This window comes from Phacochoerus africanus, chromosome 7 (assembly GCF_016906955.1).
Source record: "Phacochoerus africanus isolate WHEZ1 chromosome 7, ROS_Pafr_v1, whole genome shotgun sequence".
In the NCBI taxonomy this organism is placed as follows: domain Eukaryota; kingdom Metazoa; phylum Chordata; class Mammalia; order Artiodactyla; family Suidae; genus Phacochoerus; species Phacochoerus africanus.
Genome location: NC_062550.1, coordinates 88,121,816 through 88,146,842, shown reverse-complemented (window position 1 = coordinate 88,146,842; position 25,027 = coordinate 88,121,816). Strand labels below are relative to the sequence as shown.

Below are 25,027 nucleotides of genomic sequence, written 5' to 3'. Positions count from 1 at the left end.
TTGTCTCCCTCACTCATTTTCATCACCTTTAAAATTTTTTCTACATAGCATTTACAACTATCAAAACTTCTTATGTATCTGTGATTGCCTCTCTTACTAGAATGCATTTTTGTTTGGGTTTTTTTTTTTTTTGGCTTTGCTTTTTAGGACCACACCTGCATATGGAAGTTCCCAGGTTAGGGACCAAATCGGAGCTGAGGCTGTCAGCCAACACCACAGCCACAGCAATACCAGATCCAAGCCACCTACACCACAGCTCATGGCAATGCCGGATCTTTAACCCACTGAGCAAGGCCAGGGATCAAACCCACACCCTCACGGATACTAATCGGGTTTGTTACCACTGAGCCACAATGGGAATTCCCTAGAATGCAAATTTTTTACAACTGAATCCTCTTCACTTAAAACAGTATCCAATATGTAGCAAGAAAATAGTAAATATACATTGAAGGGATGATCACCTAAGAAAAGGAGCGATAACAGCAATAGCTGTTGATGGTACCAATTTTGGCTTAGGGCTCTCTTTACAAACTTACACAGATGGTTTCCAGTCTTACTAGTTTCATGGCAACAATGCAGTTGACATAAATTAATGTGTATGAAAATAAATATAAATATTTTGAATAAAGCCAACAAGTGAAGACACAGTCACAGAAGATAAGAATATAAGGGTTTTGTTGATTTCAGGCAGTAGGAAATAAGGAAAGGGAAGGGAATTGAGTTCAATAAGAACAAATAAAAGGATGAAATCTGGATGATGATAGATGACCTGAGAGAATGGGCATCTAGTGGTGGCTGAGGCATGATGAGATTAGTCCAAAAAGTATCCTTGCAGAGGGTGAATATTTGGTTCCAAGCTCCAGTCTGCAGTATACCAGGCAACTTCTTATACAGATAGCCCCCAAAGGAATAGCTAAAATTAGGGCACTTATAATCTTCAATTAAAGCATTCTTTCTTTAAGTCTAGTAAGCTTTTATATTGACTGTAATATGATATATTTTCTTCCTCAGCAACATATTAAGCAAAACATTACGAAAAAGGAAACAGAATGTAATCTATTGCATAGTTAAGGAAGGCCTCCCTTGTAGATGTCATTTGAGTTGAGACCTAATGACAGGAAAGGGCTACGATGTAATATGATATATTTTCTTCTATAGCAATATATTAAGCAAAACAATACAAAAAAGGAAACAGAATGATGTAACTCATTTCTTATTTTCCACAAACTCAACTTCTTCCAATGCTGGGTCATGATCAAGGTCCCCAGAATTTATCTTGTCATGAGCCCCAGAAGAAAGGAATCATAGAGGTAATTAAAACTAGGAAAAACAGGAGTTCTCACTGTGGCTCAGTGGTAACAAACCCAACTAGTATCTATGAGGACGTGGGTTCCATCCCTAGCCTCACCCAATGGGTTAAGGATCCGGCGTTGCCATGAGCTGTGGTGTAGGTCACAGAAATGGCTTGAATCCAGCATTACTGTGGCTGTGGCATAGGCCAGCAATGATCTGCAGCTCTGATTCCACCCCTAGCCTGGGAACGTCCATATGCTGCAGGTGCAGCCCCCCCCCCAAAAAAAGAAAACTAGTAAAAACAAAATCATTTTAAAAATCCAGTAAAGATGAAATATATAAGAATATATTTTAAAGTATATAAAAGTTCTTTTCTATGGAAAAAGAACTATGAAAATAAGTTAGAATTAAGAAATTATAATATCCATATTGAAATATAGAATATGAAATAAAATTCTGAAATGAAACAACAGACAAAATTGGCAAGACATTTGATACTATCTCACCTATTGTTTTTAGGCACAAAACAAAATGATCTTCAGCAGAAGAACTTATGATTTGCCAAGCCATTTTTGAGACTAATTTAAACACATAAGAACTGTCTGTGTGTGTGTAATCCTCACTGTATACAGATGAAGAAATTGAGGCATTAAAATAAATTAGCCTTATTAACTTTATCTAAGAAGCTATATAAATAGTTGTTTTTGATATGTTCTGATGACCTGAGAAAATCAGATTACATTAAGAACTGAAAAAAAAATTAGTTTGGTGAGCACAAAGCAATTTAAAGAGTAAACTACAAACTTCATCGTCATAAAATGATCAGCCCCTAAAAAGATGCTTTTTCTAGGTATTTTAGGTAGCCAGCTGTCCACTTGTTGCAATGAAAAATGGCTCATCAAAGGTATATAACATTTTGTAATTTCTCCTCCACATTCCAGTGACAGTGACAAATTGCTCTAGCTTCCACCTTGTGTTCCTATCATTACTGTATGTTTGAAAAATCAATACACCACTTGTAGCCAAAGATTACAAATGCAACCTACATTCTTCCTTTTCATTTCTTTTTTTCTTCTCCATCTAGCCTACAATTTCCTTCTCATTGTTACCCATCTATTATTTCCTCTCCCTTTTTACCTGTTCTCTCCCTAAAGCCACATGTACCCTCTTCATAACCAATCCCAACCCCACATCGTGGCACCCAAAAAGAAGCAATTTTTTAATGCACTTTTCTAATAGGCTAAGCTACTACCAAGAGGCTGCAGGGGCTGACTGACACAGATTAGGCTGAATGCAAAACCATCCTAGAAAGCTGAGTTTGGGAGGACGCAGGATAACGGGGGGAAGAGGCACAAGGAGAAAGGAAAATCATTGAGCCAGCCTGAGCAGGGCTGGACTGCAGAGTCTCACAGAAGAGTCACAGTGCATTATCATACCTAGACACATAAACATGCCAGAAATAAAGAAAAGGGCTGGTGATATCGTTCATCTCTTTATGGTTGTTTCTTCCTTTGGGTATAAAATATGCCCTGATAAAAAGATAAGGAACACCACTTTCTATTTTTTCCACTAAGTTTCCTTATAATTCCTAATAATTTTACCTGTTTTCAGAACGTAGGAGCCTAATAAGTAGAACCAAATCTCAGTTTGGCCACAGAATTACAGCAAGAAATAGAACTCCTTCTAGTTCATTTCAAATTAAATACAGCTTTATTTTTGCTACTATAGTAACTGTAAGAAGTACAATGGATAAAATATTTGTTGACAGATGGAGAAAAAACAATAACATTTCATTTATTCACACTCAATGGAGATGTCCTTTGCCTTGTTTGCATTGTGGATATTTACTTATTCATGTTTTATTAATCAGTAATTTTTAGTACATTTGCACAGCAGAAGAGTTGATAAACAAAAAAAGAAATGAATACACCTTTTAGATATGATAAAAGCTATTGTTTTATGTGCTAGGTTTTCTGTAGGCACTTGATATTTGTCAACATGTTTAAGCCTCATAAAACAATGGAGTGTTGGCATTTTCCTCAGATTAGGAAACTGAGGCTAGATATATTGTTAGCAAGTGATCAGGAGAGACTTAGAACTCAGAGTGCTGAAGAAAATGCCTTTTACACCACTCCAGTTTATCTCTCTGTAAGGACACAAAGAAAAATTCAGAATTCAATAAGCATAGTCCAAGTGCCTATTGTATGTATGCAAAGCATAAAGCAGAGTGTGCTGGACTGTAAACATTTGTCAAACACAAACACTGCCCTCAGGCAGCTTACAACCTAAAACAATAGATATTAGATAACTATATATAACTATAATAAAAGAGAGTAACTACAAATGTCAAACATAATTTATTTGAATATTAATAGAAAGGAGATTGTATCTGCCAGAAGAAGACTGAATAAGACTTCAAGAAAGAAAAAAGCATTTGAGTTGGGCCTTAAATTCTGTAGGATTAATAGTTTTGCACCAAATAGTTGCTCCCTGACACTTGGAAGAAGACCCAATCTCACATATCACACACGGTACACATCTAACATAGAATTCAGTCTCTAAAAATGCAGAGTGGCTCTATACCAACTCCGATGTGGTTTCAGTTGCTCAGAAATGTGTTTAAGTTGTACATCTAAAATTATCTCTTTGAAATTGTTCTTTGAGCTAAAAGTTTAGATACTGGCACTTTGGAGTCTCATTGCCTATGGAGAATACATATTTTGCCTTTTCTCTAAGCTGTTATTTTCCTGTACAGGATAAAACATTTTCTTACCTGAAAATACTTCCAAATGGGCCTATATTGATGGGGATTTCACCATCAGTCCATCAGTATTAGGGGTCTAATTTCTTCATTCCATAGACCAGTGGTCAGAAAACTTCAGCAAAAATCCAGCTCACTCCCCATTTTAATAAATAAGTTTTATTAAAATACAGTCAATCCCATTTATTTTCATATCAAATATGGCTGCATTCATGCTAAAACGGAAGAACTGAATAACTGCAACAGAGATCATATGCATTAAAGCCTAGAGAACTTGTAAATGCATGCCATAGATATCTCATTCCACAAATATTTATTAAGGGCTTACAAGGTAAGTGGCTGGTAGGTAGCCTGCATGGGTTGTTGGCTGGAAGACTGCAGCATCATTAAACCAAGTTAAAAATTAATTCATATTGCCTAGTGTTCTTCACCATAATTAATTACCACATGTAATGAAGAATTTGAACAACTTTTGCTATGAGAAAAATACAGCAGGTAACTCAAGATGCAGTATTATAAGGAAGTGTTCTACTCTTACTACTTCTACTACCTGTTAACATTTATTGAGTATTTACTGAGTTCTATACACTATGACAAGCACATAGCATAAGCAGTACATTTTATTTATTCCCCACTACATCTCTAGGACATAGGTACTATTATTATCCTCATTTTACAAATGACGAAACTAAGACTCAGAGTAATTTATTTCTGAGATTCCACAGCTTGTAGAGTTGGGACTTTACAAAACATGCTTTCATTCCTGGGGATACTGAAGCCGAGACTAGATGACTTCTTAAAAGTATAATGGTTTACACTTTGTGGGGGGGGGGGAGCATGCCACAGCATGTGGAAGTTCCTGGGCCAGGGATCAAACCCACACCACAGCAGTGACCTGAGCATTGCAGTGACAATACTGGATTCTTAACCTGTTGGGCCACAAGAAAACTCAAATGGTTTCTACTTCTTTAAAATGGAGCAAAAAAATAACAGCTACTATTTATTGACAGGCTACTATGAGTCTGGCATTGTTCTACGTGTTTTAAACACACTCTCTAGTTTTCATATCACCCTATAAGGGAGGTACAGATTCCCTCTTTTACAAATTATTACACAGTATAGACAGACTATTTGACTGACCAAAGGCACATTTCTACTAAGTTGCAAATCTAAGGTTAAAAATTAGGTCTACCTGACTTTTTTAAATATACCAATCTATTCCCATTTCTAAAACATAGCCATGCTTCTAGAATATATGAAAAGAACCATATTTATAAATTAAAGATGCAGATATTTAACAATGAAATATCAAGCAGAGCAAATAATGAAAGAATAACTCATGCAATGAAAACAGCAAAGAGAAAAATAGAGAAATATGAAATAAATTCCTAAATGTAAATACAGAATCCATTCCTAATTGGAGTTAAAATCAAACTCAGAATAAGCCACAACAGAATCTTCTGGAGACACTAAGATAATTGGAAACCTTCATTAATTATTTTTCTAATAGAAAATGATGGTCAATTAACATCTAGCAGATAGCTCTGACATAATCAGATAGCTCCTTTTCCAAAGGAGGAAGAAATTGGTTAATCCATTTCCACACTATTGTTGAGAAAACATATGAAGATGTAAATGTGAAAAATAATTTTTTCTCCAAAGGCAGAATTGAATGATGGTTTTTTTAAAAGAAAAAGTGATGGCTTCTGGGCTAAATAGACCTGCTAGTTCATAACTGTATCATTACCAACAAGTTAACTGGCTTCTCTGCACCTCACTTTTCTCATCTAAAAGGCTATTTGTGAGACATGAGGTAGAAGGGCATCAAGCATACTTTCTTAGAACACCAGGGAATTTTTACAGGGAAGGTCTTCAAGAGAAATCTTCATTTTCTTATTTATTCCCTTTCCAAATCTGCATTTAGACACCATATGTAGGAGCCATGCTTTGGGGCCCCGCAGCATAACTCTGGTCACCAGAGCTATATGTTCTAGGGGATGCCCCCTATGTGGGCTACATGGACCCTTCTGCTATGTTGAGGCCAATTAGTGCGGGTGTGCTGGTAGACAGAGCTAGTTCCCAGGCTAGCTAGCTGCCTTATGTGGTGGCTTCCAGTCAGCTGGTAGGAAAGAGCAGGCCCCCACGCAGCTGGCTGCTCCACCTGCGTGCTCCCAGGACTGGTGCTGTTCCACTGGTGGGAAGGGTCAGGTCCTAGGGTGGCTGACTGTTCATTCCTGTGGGTTACAGGATTAGCGCTGACCTGTTGGTGGGAAGCACTAGTAGGCTAAAGCACTAATAGGCTAAAGCAAGGATTCCAAAATGGTACTCAGGGTAGAATGAGCTCCCAGAAATGGTTACCACCATCATTTATCTCCTCAGGGGAAGTGTCAACTGCTTCTTGCTTTTCTGGGAGGCTCTGCCAAATCAGCACATGCATCTGACCCAGGATCCTTTCAAATAACTACCTCTGAGCTGGGACTTGAAGGGTGTGAGATTTTGAACATGCCCTTTCAGAGCAAAATCTTTGTTTCCTACAGCCCTCAGGCTCACCTGTATGCAAGCCTCACTGGCCTTCACAGCCAGACCTCATAGGGACTCATCTTCCTAGAGCAGTGCCCTTGGGCTGGGAGCCTGATGTGTGGCTCAGACCCCTGCTCCTTGGTGAGAAGCTCTGCAATTGTGATTATGTTCTTGTAGGCCATCTACCTCGGTGTATCTTGATTATACCATGTTTCCAGTCCTCCTACTTATCTCATTGTTATTTTTTTCCTTATGTCTTCAGTTGTATGAGATCTTTTCTGCTAGTCCTCAGGTCATTCTCATAGACAGTTCCTCTGTAATAGCTGTACATAAAAGTTCTTCCTACTCTGCTATGTTGGACACATGCCAGCAGTAAAATATTTTGTAATTAAGCTATGTACATTGTCTTTTTAGACATAGTACCACTGCACACTTAATAGACTACAGTATAGTACAAACATGACTTTTATATGCCTTGGGAAACCAAACAATTTATGTGACTCACTTTATTGTGATATTTGTTTTGTTGCAGTGGTTCAGAATCAAAACTGAAGTATCTCTAAGCTATGCCTGTATATTATATACTACTTATTTATTATACATTTATTTATACATATTTATTTAGATATATGTATTTTAATTCTATAATTCATCTTGGACTTCTCTCCATATATACAAACACGTATACATTTACAAAATATATATATGAAGAAAATATGGTAGAATATTTTTTTTAACAGCAGGGTTGGTCAAGGTCAGCTTAAGCAAGATACAAAAAACAGAAGCTTTAAAAAATATATAGACAGATTTGGCTTCATAAAACTTAAAACTTTGGCACATCGAAAAAAGAAACTACATAAAACTAAAGGGCAAGCAACAGACTGGGGGGAAAGTTTTGAAATATTCTAAAAAGACAAAGTTTTGGTATCTAAAATATATAGTCAAGTCTCACTTTCGCAGCAGTTTTATAAAGTCACCATGAGCACTCAACTGGAAAATACTGAATCATTGTTTCTAGGGGGAAATAGAGACAGGGTTAGCTTCCTGCAAGTCTCTGGTCTTAGCATTTCTATCAACTGATGAATAACTCTGTTTTATATGTGTTTTTGATTAAAGATAATTTATTTAATATACATTTTGATTCATTACATTGAACTCAAAGCCAAAAGAACTAAAACTCATGCCTAGACAAGACTTTTCTGAGACCTATATTTTTTCCATAAGGCACATGAGTCTTGAACTTCTAGATACACTAGGCAGAATTTCTGCATTGCACTGAGAGTCATTTAAAACAATGAAATCCCCAATAGAAGCACAAAGAAACTTTTTTAAAGTGGCACTAAGTAGACTATAAAAGGGTAATTATTTACAGCAAGAGAGCTAACATACAAAGGCAGAGCTTTACCTTATTCATTCTAAACTGGGAATGTCTACATCGGGTGACTCAAATTTTTCATTACTCTGAGAATCTCCATGAATGACCATTATAGCACCACAGGTATGATTTTGGGGTTACAAGTAAATTTCAGCAAACAAGCAAATTTATAAATACAAAATCCATAAAAAAATAAGAATTGACTATATTAAAATATACTTATAAATCAATTACTTTAGAAATAAAAAGTGGTAAAAGAAGTGTGTGGGTATTCCTTCACACAAGAAGAAATACAAATGCACAAAAAACATCCATGTTTCTGCAGATATTCTGTTTGTGACAATTTAGATATTCTCTAAGACAAAATAAGACAAAATAGGTTTTTTCTTCCATGTCACTTCCTTCTGAACCCTACTGGAAGAATCTTTACATTCATATTTCTGTTCAAGGCAATCTAGGTTTTTTTCCTATCATGCTACTCAAAATTTTTCCAGCTTCTAGCCACTATCCAACTCCACAGCCACTTCCACATTTTAATGTCCTGGTTACAGCTGCATCTTACTTTCAGGTACCAAAATCCGTGATAGTTTCCCAAACTACTATAACAAATTATCACACATTTAGCTAGAAAAAACACAGATTTATTCTCTTGTAGTTCTGAAAATGATTCTTGTAGTTGAAAATGATTCTTACTGGGCTAAAATCAAGGTGCTGGTGTGGCTGGTTCCTTCAGAAGCTCTTGGGGAGAATCCATTTACTAATTTTCAGCCAAATTCATTTCTTGGTTCAGGACCACATCTTTTCAACCCCTGCTTCTATCATCACAATCCTTCTCTGACTCTGACCCGTCAGCCTTTTTCTTATAAGACTATTATGCTTACACTAGATAATTTAGGGTATCTCCCCATCTCAGGACCTTTAACTTAATCACATCTGCAAAGTCCCTCTGCCATGTAAGGTCACATATTCACAGGTTGTAAAGATCAATATGGGCACCTTTGGGGGAAATTAATCAGCCTACCACAGCCATGCTTATTATGAACTGAATTCTGTTTAAAATGTTTAACCTATATTTTCAATTACATAGTTTTAAGAATTGCCCCCACTGACTGCCAATTACTGAACTAACATTTTTGTCATTTCCACATTTTATATGTTGCTTTTTAATTTTTTTATTTTTATTTATTTATTTATTTATGGCTTTTTGCCTTTTCTGGGGCTGCTCCTGTGACATATGGAGATTCCAAGGCTAGGGGTCTAATTGGAGCTGTAGCCGCCAGCCTACACCAGAGCCACAGCAACGCGGGATCCGAGCCACATCTACGATCTACACCACAGCTCACGGCAACGCCGGATCGTTAACCCACTGAGCAAGGTCAGGGATCGAACCCGCAATCTCATGGTTCCTAGTCGGATTCGTTAACCACTAAGCCACGATGGGAACTCCTCAAATGTCGGTGTTTTTAAAAAGCTTTGGCAAGAAGGAATTCAGCAACTGAATAAGATTATATATTGTATCGCAAATTCCCAGAGCTGTTAATAGCTGAATATTCTTTGTTATTGTTTGGAGTATTTTCAAAGTATATAGTAGTTTTATTATGGGATAAAAAGTTAAACCCCATCACATAACCATTATTATTATTTAACTATTCTGGAGATGAAAGATAACTAAAGGATCATTTCAGCTTCAAGGACGACAAATACAAGGCCCGGGGAGGTTCAACAATTCACCCAATGACACAAACACTTATGTGGAGCAGAGGGAGCATAAATTTATTTTAAGAATATCTAATGACTAACTGTATAGAAGTATGGAAATCTCTTCTAAGAGCTGCTGTATTTACATTAAAAAAATGTCTCAATCTCAGCTCCAGCTAGTTTTTTTTTAATTCGGCTATCTGAGCTTCTTAAGTATTGAAGCAAATATTATTAAGATTGTTTTCTAAACAGCTAGAGGAAATTCAGATATAATTTATTAAACTCATGAAAACAGACATATTTGCCAGAACGCTACACATGCTGGTGATAGGGCCAAATAAAAAAGGTTCTACTGCTATTGGTCTAATGACTGGTTAGGAAAAAATTCTCAAAGTCCTCATGCCCTACAAGTAATATAGTTTCTGGTTTCCCTGGAGACAAAACTATTAATGCAGTGGTTTAATGGAAGTCTAAGACAAGTATCTTGTAATATATGTGCATGGCATAAAAGGGCTTTTAAGAAAATCAGTATATCTTCACTTTACTTTTTAAAGAGCACATAAATTAAATTATACTGTATCCAGTGCTACCTATTCCCTTCGACGTATACCAGAACCACTTGGATACATCTGAAAAGTTAGTTTGTCAAATAGCCAAAACAACCTTGAGAAGAATAGCATAACTGGAGGCATCTTCAGTGGGACAGAATATAGAGTCCAGAAGTAAACCTATACAGATATTCTTTATTAGAATGAAGAACTCACATTCTATTCTTGGTTTTCTGATAGCTTTTAACATCATAAATTTTGTAAAATTCATTTTCTGCCTCTATTGATATGATTATATAGTTATTCACATTTATATTGTAAGTATGATAAATTATTAGATTTTCATATGTTAAACTAACCTTGCATTCCTGAGATAAACCCCATTTGGCCACAATGCAACACATTTTTTTTAATTTTGCTTATTTAATTTGCTACTATTTTGTCAAATATTGTTGCATATACTCTCAATAAGGACATTTGTCTGTACCTTTTATTTTGTAATGTCTTTGTCTGACTTTGCTATCAGGATAATGCTAATCTTTTAAAATGAGTTGGTAAGTGTTCCTTCATTCACTATTTTTTGCATGAATATGTAAGTTGACCTTATTTCTTAGATAGAATTAATCAATAAAGCTTTGTCTAGAATGTTCTTTGTGTGAAAAATTATAATTACATTTTTGATTTCTTAAAAAAATTAAAAAAAGAAAAGTTAGTTTGATTACTAAATGTATGTTAGGCTTATGCTTTTTACATTATTTATAAATAACATAGATAGGAAGTAGAAATTAAAATACAAAGAATTTGGACAGGCTAGTAAGAACTGCTGTTGATGTGTGACCAGCCCTCTCAATAAAAAAAGAATAAAACATTCATTTTACCAAAAACAACCAGATGCTTCAATAAGAAGGGAAGAAAAATGTTCATTTTTAACTCCAGAACAAACTAAAGACTCAAAAACTCTGGCTTTATGTGTGTGCATGTGTGCTTTTGTGTGTACGTGTGTGTTATGTATATGGTCATGCCAATAAAAACGTTTTAAACTTATTGAGGTGATGATATTTATAATAGTTGGCAAAATTTCTCAAACTTTTTTTTAATAAGTCACTTTGATAGTTGGTAAAGGAGTTCCCATTGTGGCTCAGGGGTAACGAACCCAACTGGTACCCGTGAGGATGCAGGTTTGATTAGTCAGTAAAAATAGGGCATAAATATGATGTTTAAGGCTCTTTTCACCTTATAGTCAGGGTACGGATGTCTAGGGAAAAGCTTAAAATTCTCACCAGCAATTTAATGGAGCATCAAAACATGAAATTTATAACAGCTGTAAAAATAGATATTGTTAATAAAAAAGCCTTATTCTTCCTGTTAATAGAAATAATAACTACTCTAATAAAAACAGAAAGTATAAAGAAAATTAAAATTACACCATCCAGGGATAAGCACTTTGAACATTTCATTCAGCATATTTTCATACCCATACACAAACACACATCTACATACATACAGATTATCTTACATAAATTGGACCACAAGTATAAAGCTAGTTTGAAATTTGCTTTGCTCTTAAAAAAAAAAAAATCAGGAAGGCGTTCTCATCGTGGCTCAGTGGAAACCAATCTGACTAGCATTCATGAGAACGCAGGTTTGATTCCTGGCCTCACGCAGTGGGTTAAGGATCCCGCATTGCCATGATCTGTGGTGTAGGTCGCAGACACGGCTCGGATCTGCTGTTGCTGTGGCTGTGGTGTGGGGTGGCAGCTGCAGCTCCAATTCAACCCCTAGACTGGGAACCTCCATATGCCGTGGGTTTGGCCCTAAAAAAAGAAAAAAAAAATCAGGGATGTCTTTCCATCTCAATAAATAAGGAACTACATAATTATTTTGTGGCTGCAGAATATTCTTCCATAGAATTAATCTTGTTTAGGATCTTTGTGCCTATGATAAATCTTGATTAACATTCTGTACATCCTGCTTGTTTGTCACCTGTCCAATTCTCTTTAAGGTAAACTGTCCACAATTAATTATAGTTGTCTACAATCAAAAGTGCTGGATAAGAGTGTGTGCATATTTTAAACTCATAGCTAACAGAAAGTGTGCATAACCCTTTTGGAAAGCAATTTGTCAGGATGTATTAAGAAGATCCTTAGATGGGCCTCTGGGAGGAGGGGGTGGTCTGCTGAGGTGTGGCAGGTAGCCTGGTAAGGGGGGTGAGGTGAAGTGGAGAGTGTCCCTGCTCTGAGGGAGGGACTGTTAGGTGACAGAGACAAAGGGATATGTGATGGGCACAGATCACAATAAGCAGGTGAGGATAAAAGTGGTCCCTTGGGGTGGTTTAGGCCTATGTGAAGGCTATGGTTTCAGAGGAGAGATGCGGTGGGATTACAACTAAATACCAATATCTGTGCCTCAACATCTGCACAGCCTGACATACTAGGATGCTGACAGCTGCCCTTCTCAATATCAGCATGCTGACACCTACTGGGCCTGGACCTCTGCATGTCCTGACATCTCCATCATCTAGGCAGGGAATGGTCAGGTGCAGGAGCAACTTCTGAAACACAGAGCAGTAGATAATCAGTGCCCTGATCCTGTCCTCCGTCATGCAGAGGCAAAGCCTGCAGAAGGCCTTCCCTAGCCCACCCACTGGAGAGACCAGGGACACGAGACGCCCTGCAAGGTGCGGTAAGGAAGGTGTAGAGGAGTCTGTAGGAGCTGTCTTTGTAAAAGATAGTGAGGAACAGCCAGTCCATGTTACCACACTACACAGCTGAAAGCAGCCTTGCAGTGGGCGTGTTTAAGACCTCCATGGGGAAACTGCAGCGACAACTGTACCAGGGGGAGTGCACTATATTCCAGTACGCGCCAGTGTTTGAGAATGGCTTTATACAGGTCAGCAGAAAAGGAGAAATGATTGAGGTGCACAACCGGGCCAGACTGGCGACTCTGGGCATCATTCACACCAGCCCCTACCTCACGCTCCCCAGTGTCATGCTGCTGGCCCGATCAGGTACGATCTGTGATGACTATAACAGACACAGTCCTGCTGCCCAGGAGAGAGGTAAAAAGCTGACACGGATCTTTCTTAGAGGTAACCAGGCTGCTTCCCTTGAAGTTTATAAAGATAGCCATCCGTAACCGTGAAAAACAACAGCTCCACCTGAAGCTTGCCACTGGCCGCTCTTTTTACCTGTAGCTGTATTCCCCTTCAGAAATAAGAGATCTTTTTGCTCACTTGGGAAAACCTCAGTTACATCCTAAGACCACTGGTGGAGCATAACAGAGGCACCCAGGCCATCCCAGCTGGGGACACATTAGACACAACTGGGTTTGAGGAAGACAATAAGTGTCCAGTGGTGTCTTTGCAGAGACTCTAAAAGATGAGGCCAGGTGCTTAGTGAGAACAGCTAAAGGCCCCATAGAGGCTTTGGTACTGAAGGTCACTTGGGAAATACATTGATTTTTAGAAGGGCTTAAGGCCAAATGAGACTCATTTGGCAGCCATGACACATTGAGGAGGTTCCCAGTGCTTCTGCAAAGTGTTCTCTGTATTCCAGAGATTCATTAGCTATTACCACCCTTAATTGCATATCCAATATTATGTTGCCATCTACGGTATCCTGCCCATTCAATCTATTCTTAAATATATACTACTCCAACCCAGGCAGGCTGACATGCTGCAGGATATGTGTCTCCCCTTGACAGCCACGTACTAATTTGTGTATACATCACCGGCAGTAGATATGCTTATGTGCATGTGCACAATTTGTTGGTAGCCACCAAAATATTAAAGCTTATACCACTTGACCAGCAGAAATTATTAACAAAGTGTATTTTAAAAAGCACTGTCAGTGACACAAACTGGAATGTCAAGCAAAACTGGAATGATCGTTGTGGTCATTGTGCAGATAGTATAGAGCCGACCATTGCATCAAATGGGAGAGTGGACTTGAAACCTCAAAATTCTTATTATAAGCTCTTGTTGTTTAGCTATTGGAATTAGTCTTTCTGGTCTCACTTTATTTTACCTGTCTTTCCCCAGGCAAATGCTATTTATCTCTATGGAAGGAAGCTAGATCAAGCGAGCATCAGGAGCCTTCACATAAACCCTAAAGTGTTTAGGGCCACCGACCATGATTATGCTGGGGAGGAATGAATTCAATATGCTTCCCACACATACTTCACTCAAGAGTTCACACACTTCTGCAGTTATAAAGCCTAAAAGACCTGATAAAAGGAGCAACTGTAACAACAGGCACCACCGCTGGTGCTGAGGATGTGACTGTAACCATGTCTGCAGACTCAGAGGAGAAACATAACCCCAGGAGGAGCAGCCTTCACAGATCCAAGAAGCATAGCAAACACGGCCATAGCAAGTGCCTTCAACACACTTTAATATTGTTCTTAGCAAGGACTGCAAGGCCCCCTGTCCTCAGAGGGTACTTCCAGCCCATCAGTAGGAGCTGCTGGCCTCTCTTCATGGGGAAGCATGAATATGGTGATTTCAGGAGCAGAGACTACTGGCAAGCTGTTGCAAAAACATCTAAAGGCTCAGTATCCAGACCCCTCATCTCAGCCTTACAAAGTGAAGGCTACATGAGTGAACAGGATGGAAGCCAGAGGGTCTCCATCCAGCAGGATTTCGAAAAAAGCCTCAAAGCCCAGTACTGCACATGGTGCAGAGGTAGACTTCTCATCTAAGACTGTGGAGGAAAGCAGTATCATCCACCGTAAAACAACTCAACTCAAATTCTCTGCTCTAATAACACATGCTCTGCTAACAGGAAAAAAATTTTCCAGTTACGCTCTAAACTATCTGCAACCTTCCCTTTACTTGATATTTCTATTTAAAGGAACTGGTGACAATAAACTGCTAACGATCCCCATCGATTTGTGATCTACATTTTTTAGCCAAAGAAAATTTTTAAATTTCCAAAATACATAACAGGGACAGGAAAAATCAAAAGAAGGCAGGACAATGTAAATGAAGCCGGGACATCAAAGTTTTAAATTATTTTAACATTAACTATGACCTCGAGTAAGTTACCTGTTTCCTTCTTTAAATATTTACTTTCAGGGAGTTCCTGTCGTGGCTCAGTGGTTAACGAATCCGACTACAAACCACAAGGTTGCGGGTTCGATCCCTAGCCTTGCTCAGTGTGTTAAGGATCCCGCATTGCCGTGAGCTGTGGTGTAGTTCGCAGAAGCGGCTTGGATCCCGCGTTGCTGTGGCTCTGGTGTAGGCCAGCATCTACAGCTCCAATTCAACCCCTAGCCTGGGAACCTCCATATGCCATGGGTGCGGCCCAAGAAATGGCAAAAAAAAAAGACCAAAAAAAAATCAAAAACTAACAAAAAAAAATTTAAATAAATAAATGAAAATAAAAAATAAATTTAAAGAAATGTTTACTTTCAGAGATTATACATGTAAACTATCTGGCACCACAGCAGGCACTGTGCCAACAGCAGAGATTATTGCCAGGAGTCCTGAAAAACAAATCTGAGTTTCTATATTTTTATAATGATTTTTATTTTTCCTTATAGCTGATTTACAGTGTTCTATCACTTTTCTACTGTACAGCAAGGTGACCCAGTTACACATGCATATATACATTCTTTTTTCTCACATTATCATGCTCCATCATAAGTGACTAGTTATAGTTCCCAGTGCCATACAGCAGGATCCCATTGTTTATCCATTCCAAAGGCAATAGTCTGTATCTATTAACCCCACATTCCCAGTCCATCCCACTCCATCCTCCTCGCCCTTGGCAACCACAGTTCTGTTCTCCATGTCCATGATTTTCTTTTCTGTGGAAAGGTTCATTTGTGCCATATATTAGATTCCAGATATAAGTGATATCATATGGTATTTGTCTTTCTCTTTCTGACTTACTTCACTCAGGATGAGAGTCTCTAGTTCCATCCATGTTGCTGCAAATGGCACTCTTTTGTTCTTTTTTTTTTTGTCTTTTTGTTGTTGTTGTTGTTATTGTTGTTGTTGTTGCTATTTCTTGTGCCGCTCCCACGGCATATGGAGGTTCCCAGGCTAGGGGTTGAATCAGAGCTGTAGCCACCGGCCTACGCCAGAGCCACAGCAACGTGGGATCCGAGCCGCGTCTGCAACCTACACCACAGCTCACGGCAACGCCAGATCGTTCACCCACTGAGCAAGGGCAGGGACCGAACCCGCAACCTCATGGTTCCTAGTCGGATTCGTTAACCACTGCGCCACGACGGGAACTCCCTTTTGTTCTTTTTATGGCTGAGTAGTATTCCATTGTGTATGTACACCACATCTTCTTAATCCAATCATCTGTCGATGGAAATTTAAGTTGTTTCCATGTCTTGGCTATTATGAATAGTTCTGCAATGAAGATGCAGGTGCATGTGTCTTTTTCAAGGAAAGCTTTGTCCAGATATATGTCCCAAAGTGGATTGCTGGATCATATGGTAGTTCTATGTATAGTTTTCTAAGGTACCTCCATACTGTTCTCCATAGTGGTTGTACCAGCTTCCATTCCCACCAACAGTGCAGGAGGGTTCCCTTTTCTTCACACCCTCTCCAGCATTTGTTACTTGTGGACTTATTAATGATGGCCATTCTGACTGGTGTGAGGTGGTATCTCGTGGTAGTTTTGATTTGCATTTCTCTAATAATCAGGGATGTGGAGTATTTTTTTCATGTGCTTGTTGGCCATGTGTATATCTTCCTTGGAAAAGTGTCTATTCAGGTCTTTTGCCCATTTTTCCATTGTGTTGTTGGCTTTTTGCTATTGAGTTATATAAGTTGTTCGTATATTTTAGAAATTAAGCCTTTGTCAGTTGCATTGTTTGAAACTATTTTCTCCCATTCTGTAAGTTATCTTTTTGTTTTTTGTTATGGTTTCCTTTGCTGAGCAAAAGCTTGTCAGTTTGATTAGGACCCATTGGTTTATTTTTGCTTTTATTTCTTTTGCTTTGGGAAACTGATCTGAGAAAAAATCTGTAAGGTTGATATCAGAGAATGTTTTGCCTGTGTTCTCTTCTAGGACTTTTATGGTGTCTTGTCTTACATTCAAGTCTTTAAGCCATTTTGATTTCATTTTTTTTCATTTTTGTGCATGGTGTGAGGGTGTGTTCTGGTTTCGCTGATTTACATGCAGGTTCCCAGCACCACTTTCTGAAAAGGCTATCTTTTTCCTATTTTATATTCTTGCCTCCTTTGTCAAAGATTAATTTACTGTAGGTGTCTAGGTTTATTTCTGGGTTCTCTGTTCTGTTTCATTGGTCTGTCTGTCTGTTTTGGTACCAGTACCACACTGTCTTGATGACTGTGGCTTTGTAATATTGCCTGAAGTCTGAGAAAGTTGTGCCTCCTGCTTGGTTTTTGTTCCTCAGGACTGCTTTGGCAATTCCGGGTCTTTTGTGCTTCCACATAAATTTTGGATTGTTTGTTCTAGTTCTGTGAAAAATGTCATGGGTAATTTGATAGGGATTTCATTGAATCTATAGATTGCCTTTGGTAGTATGGCCATTTTTACTATATTAATTTTTCCAACCCAGGAGCATGGAATATCTTTCCATTTCTTTGAATCTTCTTTAATTTCCTTGACTAATGTTATATAGTTCTCAGCATATAAATCTTTCACCTCCTCGGTCAGCTTTATTCCTAGGTATTTGATTTTTGGGGGGTACAATTTTAAAAGGTATTGTGTTTTTGTATTCCTTTTCTAATATTTCATTGTTAATATACAGAAATGTGATTGATTTCTGAATGTTAATCTTATATCCTGCTACTTTGCTGAATGTGCTGATCAGTTCAAGCAGTTTTGGGGTTGAGTCCTTAGGGTTTTCTATATAAAGTATCATGTCATCTGCATACAGTGACAATCTTACCTGTTCTCTTCCAATCTGGATACTTTTATTTCTTTTGTTTGTCTGATTGCTATAGCTAGGACTTCCAATACTATGTTGAATAACAGTGGTGAGAGAGGACATCTTTGTCTTGTTCCAGATTTTAGTGGGAAGGCTTTCAGCTTTTCTGCATTGAGTATTATATTTGCTGTGGGTTTGTCATAAATGGCTTTTATTATGTTAAGGTATGTTCCCTCTTTGGTAAGAGTTTTTATCATGAATGGATGTTGTACTTTGTCAAATGGTTTTTGTGCATCTATTGAGATGATCATGTGGTTTTTGACTTTTCTTTTGTTAATGTGGTGTATGACTGACCTAGAAAGGATTTTATTTTCCCAGTTCCTTCTATCTTAATTTCTTTTCTAATTCTTTGCCCAACTTAAATTTTATTCAGCTGTTTTGGAATTAAAGTGCCCAATATATTGTCTAAATCTCAATTTTAATCCTATTATTTAGAATTCTGAATTTTCATGAATTTGAAAGGAATTGCTTCTTATAAAAACTTCAATAATCTAGTCGGAGTGGGAGATAATATACATGTAAAAAACAGAAAAAAGAAAAAAATTAGATAAAACCTGAATATAAGATCAATTCAAAATCTAGATAAAAACTGGAAATTAGATGATCTTGCAAGTTTAAGAGCCGCAGAATCAACCAATGCTCTTCGCAAGTACAAAATCCAAGAATCTGAAAGTGATAAAATACTTTTATAACCTAGAACCAGAATGTATCAGTAATCTGGCTCCCAGTTAAGTTTGCATTTCCATAATCTTCATGTTTCTGAAGTTTAGCGCTATGCTTTGAATGTAGAAGATATTTGACACATGTTCTCTAGATCCAATTAAATTAAGAAGTATAAATGTGAAATAAATATAATATATTCAAATCCAACAAATCTGAGTATATAGGAATTTGCACAGCACTATACTAATTCTAAAAGTTCCTGTGCAAATCTGTACATAGTGGCTTTTCATGATTCTCAATGGTCTCCCAAAATATTTAAGATATGAAAAAAAAGTCTTCTAAATAAATTTTCCTTAAAATTTCATGAATAAAATCATATGCCCAGAAAATCCTGAGTTCAAAGCTGTTACAAGTTGTAAGAAAAACCTACATTTTATATATTATTATAATTATATATCCATGTATATACACATGTACATATAGATGTTAAAAGTAAATGCTAATAAGGTGCTGAAGAACCAGATACAGTCATATATTATTGATGGCTTAGAGCCCTACTACTTTACAAGAATTCTATTTTTATTTTTATTATTATTTTTTTATTATTTTTAGGGCTGAACCCGTGGCATATGGAGGTTCCCAGGCTAGGGGCTGAATTGGAGCTACAGCTGACAGCCTGCACCACACCCACAGCAACGCAGGATCCGAGCTGCATCTGCAACTTAGACCACAGCTCATGGCAACACTGGATCCTTAACCCACTGCGTGAGGCCAGGGACTGAACCTGGATCCTCACAGATCCTAGTTGGGTTCATTAATCACTGAGCCACCAAGAATTCTACTTTTTAAAATACAAAACACAAAGATGTTAATTTTATGAAACAAAATAAGTGAAAACATTTAATAATTAGTAAATTATTAAGCAGATAAGGGTATATTACTTTTAAAAACCCTATGCTTCTTAACTTCCTGTCTCCTACACGCTTTTAGATATGAGGTGAAACTCTATTGTTAAGTGAAGAAATGAAACTCTAGAGGCTACACATATTTGTTTATTGCTTGAATCAACTAATTCTTAATTCTGACAACATGCCAGGAACGGAGTTGGCATTAGCTCACAGACATTGAGCAACCCACAGTCTCTAGCTTTACAGAACTCACAGTCCAGTACATACTGACAATAGCTCTGTAATGGTTAATATAAATTGTCCTAAAGTTCTAGAAATTAAATAGTCCATAGTAAGGAGAAGAGATTCTTTAAGCACCATATGCTGATTTGGTTATCCTACTTAGCTCTCCACAGTAACTTAATATTGGAATTTAGGTAACTGTGATCAAATGGTGACAAAACCGTTAAAAAATGTAATGATTTCTTACACAATTCTTTCATATTTGTTGTAAAACAGAAAGTAATATTTCTGAGATATAATACACTATTTTCTGTCCTATATTATTTTTTCCACTCATGCTCTTTGTAGTTACACATACATACCTTTGTCATTACACTGTTTTTTATACTAAGCACTTTTTTGTCTTCATGTAGAGATGTTTTCATTGTGGCTTCAAATTTTCTAACTCTGGATTATTTTACTTATTTCTGAAACTCCCCTAAGGGCTGGTGGTCCATAGCACACAACAAAAATTTGAAGGCGAGACGATAGAATTAAAATTGATATAAAGGGAGTTCCCGTCGTGGCGCAGTGGTTAACGAATCCGACTAGGAACCATGAGGTTGCGGGTTCGATCCCTGCCCTTGCTCAGTGGGTTAACGATCCAGCGTTGCCGTGAGCTGTGGTATAAGTTGCAGACGCGGCTTGGATCCTGTGTTGCTGTGGCCCTGGCATAGGCTGGTGGCTACAGCTCCGATTAGACTCCTAGCCTGGGAACCTCCATATGCCGCGGGAGCGGCCCAAGAAATGCCAAAAAGACAAAAAAAGAAAAAAAATGATGTAATGAATAGTGAAATGGTTTCAAAATTGTAATTGATGTTTTAGTGTTCTGGTCTCATTTTTGGATTGTACTTCATAATTCTCAGTAGTGCACATTATTCTGCAGTGTTCCATTGTGCTAAGAAAAAAAAATCACCTACTATGCTTTTAAAGAGTTCTCATGTGCTTCCTTTTAATTCATATTTTTTATTATTTTAATATAAATTGTGATTTAATTTCAAAATGGCATTAGTTAAAATGAAACATTTCCAAATCATAGGTACTAAAACCTCATAAACAACGCAGTTTTTCTGGAGCTAACATCATGACCAAAATAAAACAACCACATGAAATTATGCAAAGTGTGTGTTTGCATATTCATACATGTACAGCAAGTTATATAAAGCATTTTACTGACCTTTCACTAAAGAGAAATTATAAAGTGAACAAGACACTAATTGGATTTGCAGAGAGAAAAAAAGATTTACTTAAAACATAGACAACAATTTTTATGTTTTACTGTACCTTAAGAAAGCAAACCGTTACCTGTGCAAGAATGGGGAAGCCAAGGTTCCTACATCCATTACAAGGAGTTAATGCTTCCCAGAGTCCTGAGGGCCCGCAAGTGTTCTCATCATCATCTTCTTCCACTTCTCCTGGTGACAAATTTATTGTAGATGAAGTTCTCTGAAATTAAATTTATATTAAACAATATATTATATCAGTGTTATTTAGAAATCTTAACATCAATTAAACTGCATAAATTTTTTAGGTGTATGTTAGCAAGCAGAAGTTAGCTTAATTCTAGCCATAATTATGTGGCTGGGCCATGTGAATCAGCCAAAAAACATGTATAATTCAAGTCTAAGTTGAAAGTGAAAGAAAACAAGGTGAAAAAACTGGGTGAAAAAGACTATAGAGATACAAAATTCATAATGAAGAATAGGGCATGCGTATAACTGATTTGCTTTGCTGTACACCTAAAACTAATGCAACACTATAAGTCAACTATACTCCAAGAGTATTTTAATAAATAAAAAATAAGAAACAATAGGATGGAGTTCCCATTGTGGCGCAACAGGATCAGCAGAGTCTCTGTAGCACCAGGACACAGGAAACATCCCTTGCTGGCACGGTGGTTAAGGATCCGGTGTTACCAGCTCAGATCTAATTCCTGGCCCAAGAACACCATACGCCGCAGGGCAGCCAAAAAAATTTAAAAAAGAGAAAAGGCAAAAAAAAATTGTTTTAAATAGGACATGAAAATGATCCAAGAAAATATATGAATAGCAACAAATGAGAAAAATTGTATGATTTCTAAATATAATCAGAGGAATAGCATGAAAACACTTTATTGAAATAGGAATTGCTAAGAAGTGCATTTTTCACAATGTCACCAAAGAGGTAGTCCCTCTTTTGAAAAAATGAACTTCACAAAATTATATACCATACCTATAACAAGGGTAATACTTTTTAAATTGATAACAAGGCTTCCATGTTGAACATGCATACTTTTGAACACAGTTTTGCTACTTCCAAAATCCCATTAAATGACAACAAAAAGTTTGTAAAAATGGTCTAAACCACAAGGGCAAGAACAACACAAGGGACGTCAGTGGATGAACAATATCAAGAAAACTTTTGGATAACAACAAACAGATGATTCATCAAACTGATTTAGCAAAATTGAAAAAACCAAAAAGCAAAGTGTCTGTAAGGAGGAAGAGAGCTTAAAACAGCTTAAGAATTGGCGAGATTAACTACCTGTGAAGGTGTAGGCGCAGGTGAGGCTGAAACACAATGAAAACTCTATATTAGGAAGAGTTAGACCCCAGACGCATCTCCTTCTCACCCAACCAAGAAACTAAACCTTTACCACTTGATAAGAAATTAGAGATTTACTTTCTGGTGAGGATGAAGCAAAGGGATTGTGAATTCTAAGAATTCATGCACAATGAAGCAAGGGGTGCCCCTATAAAATTAAATAAAATTAAAAGAATATCTATGTAGTAAATGAAAATTCTTGACCTACACCAGTGCCTTCCCACATTTGTCTTAGAGAACATGGCAGCAAAGTTCATATCCCCCAAGCAGGAGACAAGAATATATTCCTCTCCACAGAAACTACTAACTCAAGAAAAATGATCTATAAGTACTTAGGAAAATGGTAGGGGTCTGTCTAATGCCTCCTGTGAACCCCACCTCTCAACAAGCTCTATCCACATAAACAATTTCTAACTTTTTAGTTAAATATGAACAAGAACATAAGGATCACCACATATTGGAAAGAAATCTTTGAGATCAAAATAATACACAGAAAAAAATAATAAACAGTCTCCCCAGAGAGATAGAAGGTATTTCCACCCTTGAAATAAGAACAGAATACTACAAAACAAATAATACATAAAATCCAACAGACGAGTTGGAAAATAAGTCTCAGAAAATTTTCCCGAGAACAAAAAATTGAAAGAAGCTGGAAGGTAAGAAAATTAGGGGATCAAACTAAAATTTCCACATAGAGGAGAAAAGAACTTGTCCAAGTCATAATGCAAGAAATTCTGCCAGGACGGAAGAAAAAAATCCATATTCAAAGAGCCTACTGAATGCTTGGCATACTGAATTTTTTTAAAAATAGGAAAGACAATAAGTTTGTCTAAAAATATTCAGAATGCAGTGTTCAGTACAACACGCATAGGTCATGATTACAGGAGTTAGTAAAGATAGTTTTCATACTGAAATGTAAATGGCACCTACCTCACCCCAAAGCTGTTGCTTTTAAAAATAGAATATGAGACTTTATGACATGATTGTTTTTTGCATTCACATCTTAAATTTCCCTTTATCAATTTTCAGTAACTGAGAAATTATGAACTTCAGTAGTCCCTCCATCAGTCAGTGTCCATAAGATACAATGATAACAATAGCTACACCCTATTAAGTACTCTATTATTCAGTATATCAATTCACACAATGTTTCAAGCCAAATATTAAACTAAGCCACAGAGAGTTCAAATAAAACTCAAGGTCACAGAGCTGGTAAGTTGCAGAAAAGGGATTCTAACCCTGACTTCTTGATTCCAGAGCATTCATATGTTTGATCATTGTTGTCTACAAAAATACATAGAACGATCAAATGGTTTTCTCCTTCACCAACTCATGATCAGTTATTATCTAGGTTGACAGGTATAGCACTGTAAATCACTATATACTTGGCTAAGAATTATCAACATTTCATGGATTAATCAATTCTTTTCTTCCTCTGTCTCTCTCACTTTCAAAGAAAACCTCTGTTATGTGACTCCCCAGCTCATAAATCTCCAATTACTTCCCATCGTACAGCAAATAATAGTCAAGTTCTTTAATATGGCTTCAAGATCTTATGGTCAAACTACTTCTCAGCCCTTTTTCTTACTCTATTTAACTCACCTCAGACTAAACCAAGTGGAATTATTATGCTTTTGTTCATGTCCCCCCCCCATCTTACCTCTCCACACAGCTATTACACTTGTTATGAGTTTAGGCTCTAAAATTAGTCCTGGATTCAAGTTCTAACTCTCTTATTAGCCTGCTTATTTGTGTGATTTTCATCAGATATGACCACGGTCAGCCTCACATACAAATAATAATACAGTAAAAATAACAGCACCTCCCTCAGAATTTTTTCCTGATAATTAAATGACCTAAAGAATATAAAGTACCTGACACATAATCAGGTTTCAATAAATATTAACTACCAGTTTCAGCTGTTATTCTCTTGTAATCTCATTGATTCCTCAAAATACAGTTCAGATTTCACCTCTTACATAAATTTTTCCAGATTTTCCACAAAGAGGAATGACGTTGCTTTCTCCTGAATGTCTATAGCTCTTTCTTTGAGTATGTGTATTATGTTATTTCACATACATTTGGAGATGATAGATGGTATAGTGACAAAGAGAAAGGGCTATGAAGTCAAAACGATAAACAGTCCTGGCTCTGCCACTTGCACTGTATGACTTTTGAGCTAATCACATAATCTTACTAATCCTCAGTTCTACTATTTGCAAAGTAGGCATAAAAATAATTCCTACTCAGGAGTTCTTGTTGTGGCTCAATGGTTAACGAATCCAACTAGGAACCATGAGGTTGAGGGTTCCACCCGTGGCCTTGCTCAGTGGGTTATGGATCCAGCGTTGCTGTGAACTGTGGTATAGGTCTCAGATGCACCTTGGATCTGGCATTGCTGTGGCTCTGGTATAGGCTGGAGGCTGCAGCTCCGATTGGACCCTAGCCTGGGAACCTCCATATGCCACAGGTGCAGCCCTAAAAAGACAAAAAAAAAAATCCT

At 37.2% G+C, this 25,027-nt stretch overlaps 1 protein-coding gene across 1 annotated transcript in view; it reads left to right on the top strand.

Moving 5' to 3' along the window:
* GARIN6 (golgi associated RAB2 interactor family member 6) overlaps nucleotides 1-13,569 on the top strand; it is a 32,853-nt gene extending 19,284 nt beyond the window's left edge. Inside the window, 3 exon segments of the mRNA XM_053743512.1 lie at nucleotides 12,923-13,276; nucleotides 13,278-13,427; nucleotides 13,429-13,569. Of these exon segments, the coding sequence (XP_053599487.1) occupies nucleotides 12,923-13,276; nucleotides 13,278-13,427; nucleotides 13,429-13,569 (645 nt within the window).
* Nucleotides 13,570-25,027: the final 11,458 nt, after the last annotated feature.